Below are 2180 nucleotides of genomic sequence, written 5' to 3' on the forward strand. Positions count from 1 at the left end.
GCAGCAGGGTGAGCTGCAGCAGGGTGAGCTGCAGCAGGGTGAGCTGCAGCAAGGTGAGCTGCAGCTGAGTAGAGGACAAACTAAAGCAGTCAACGTTCAGAGGAAAACGTTCAGTACGTCTGGAGAACAGCAGAGAGCTGCAGGATGGATGGATGATGGATGAGTGACTCAGCTGATCTAACCTCTAAAATCAGCTGTGGACTTCCTTCCTGTCAGTGATGTCATCAACATGGCTGCTGTGTCTCTCTCCTCTGACCCAGGGGGTTCAGTCCAGGAAAGTTGGTTCTGATGGAGCCGCCAGCTCTCAGTGCTGGTCTGTCAGCCTACATCATCCCCACTGGTTCTAACTGGTTCCATCTGGTTCTAACTGGTTCTAACTGGTTCCATCTGGTTTTAACTGGTTCCAACATGAACTAAAAGTTATTTTTCTCTCTATCCTTTCTCCTTCCCTCCGTCTCTTCTTCACCTCTGAATGATCCCTCATTCTAAATTTACTCGTTGTTTAATCTGTCGTTCCCTGGGGTTTAATTTATCTGCCCCCGCCTCCTGTCTGGTTCGGCCTCTTTCTTTAATTAAGGGGGTAATAAATAACGGCCTGGATCTGCAGCTCTTAATGTGATTGGTTCGATGGAGGCAGAGTGTAAATGGCAGCGCTGTGTGGTCTGGGCCGGCCAGAACAACGTGATCAGAATAAACTCACCCATGTCCCTGAACGCCTCCATGGGTCCCAGTCTCTGTGCTGAACTGGTTTCCTGTTAAACTGGAACCACATTCAGGAAAATCTGGATTCCTCCTGATCCAGTCAGTTTATTTAAACCGATCCTGAAGGAAGTTTTTCTCATTTTTGTTCCCTTATCTGCTGATCAATCTCAACTTCTGCTGTTTGTTTCTGCATTAAGATGTGAAGGAAAAGTGAAAAAAAACTTTGTCTTTGATCTCCTCCTTTCATTGCATTATTTCTTTATTATTGATCACACTTTAACTCTGTCAGCATTTCCTGCTCTGGTTTAATCCCAGCCGTTAACCTGGAAAACTTTAACGTTCTTTCAGTCGTCTGGAGGTTTTTACTGGACACAAGCTCTGATTTTACCAGATGAACATGAACCTCTGACTGACCTTTAGCCAGAGGAAGCAGGTTAAAGGTCGGAGGTGACTGATGGATGGACTTCCTGTCTGCCCTCAGGACCTGGCGGCGCTGGTAGCTAACGGCACGGTGACCAGCAAACCTCCGGTCACCCTGCGACTCGTCATCCCGGCCAGCCAGTGCGGCTCGCTCATCGGCAAAGGAGGGTCAAAGATCAAGGAGATCAGAGAGGTGAGTCTGGACCAATCAGAGGCAGGCTGAGGTCAGGAGGAACAGGTCAGACAGAGAAACACAGTGCCACCTGGTGGTCTAGGATGGCATACAGAAATACTAACATAGGCTGCATTCACAGTCTGGGTGCTAAGTTCCAGCAGGTGAATTGTGTGTGTGCGTGTGTGTATGTGTGTGTGTGTGTGTGTAGACGACAGGTGCGCAGGTTCAGGTGGCCGGCGACCTTCTCCCCAACTCCACGGAGAGGGAGGTGACGATATCCGGAGGGCAGGACGCCATCATCCAGTGTGTGAAGCTGATCTGCACGGTGATCCTGGAGGTACGATTTCATCCTGAGGCTCCGTCATGATCCTGACGGGATCAGGACACAAAATCATTCCTAAAATCATTTCTGATCAGGGATGACTGGTGGAACAGGGTCAAAGGTCGACCATTGATGTTTGAATAAACAGAGATTACAGAGCATCGCATTACAAAAGACAGACGAAAATGGCAACGTCAAACTAAGTTTTTTGTGCTGATTTGAGGTTTTTGGGTTTTCTGAAAGAGTTAATGCACTGAAGGGAAACATGCGGCTAACTGTCCCATCCTCTGATGGCTCTGTGCCTTACCAGAGGCACCAGACTATGAAAATGAAAGTCCAAACCTTGGCAGCGTTTTGTGCTCCATGCTGGTTTTCATCCTTCACTTCCTGTTTATTGCAGCCATTTTATCCTCAGCGTCTGATGAAATCGTCTAAGTCTTGCAGCCTGGTTGATTTTCTCCAAACCTGTAGATGGAAACACGACTAACTCACTTCTTTTTTCTTTCTTTTGGCGACATTTTAAAGTTTGCTCAAAGTTCACATGACGACTGGAGGGAAATA

The 2180-nt window shown here is 47.7% G+C and overlaps 1 protein-coding gene across 2 annotated transcripts in view; it reads left to right on the forward strand.

Annotated features, from left to right (window-relative positions):
- The first annotated feature begins 939 nt into the window (after positions 1-939).
- The window catches only part of LOC106955994 (poly(rC)-binding protein 4-like), a 33436-nt gene continuing 32195 nt past the window's right edge, over positions 940-2180 (forward strand). Inside the window, exons 1-2 of one of the 2 annotated variants that reach the window (XM_015046507.1) lie at positions 940-1315; positions 1506-1634. In XM_015046507.1, the coding sequence (XP_014901993.1) occupies positions 1157-1315; positions 1506-1634 (288 nt within the window). In that variant the 5' untranslated portion in view covers positions 940-1156. The remainder of the gene's footprint in view (positions 1316-1505; positions 1635-2180) is intronic. The other variant, XM_015046508.1, reaches the window with a different exon arrangement.

This window comes from Poecilia latipinna, unplaced genomic scaffold (genome assembly GCF_001443285.1).
Source record: "Poecilia latipinna isolate Pla-1442-1.1 unplaced genomic scaffold, P_latipinna-1.0 Scaffold782, whole genome shotgun sequence".
Taxonomy (NCBI): Eukaryota; Metazoa; Chordata; class Actinopteri; order Cyprinodontiformes; family Poeciliidae; genus Poecilia; species Poecilia latipinna.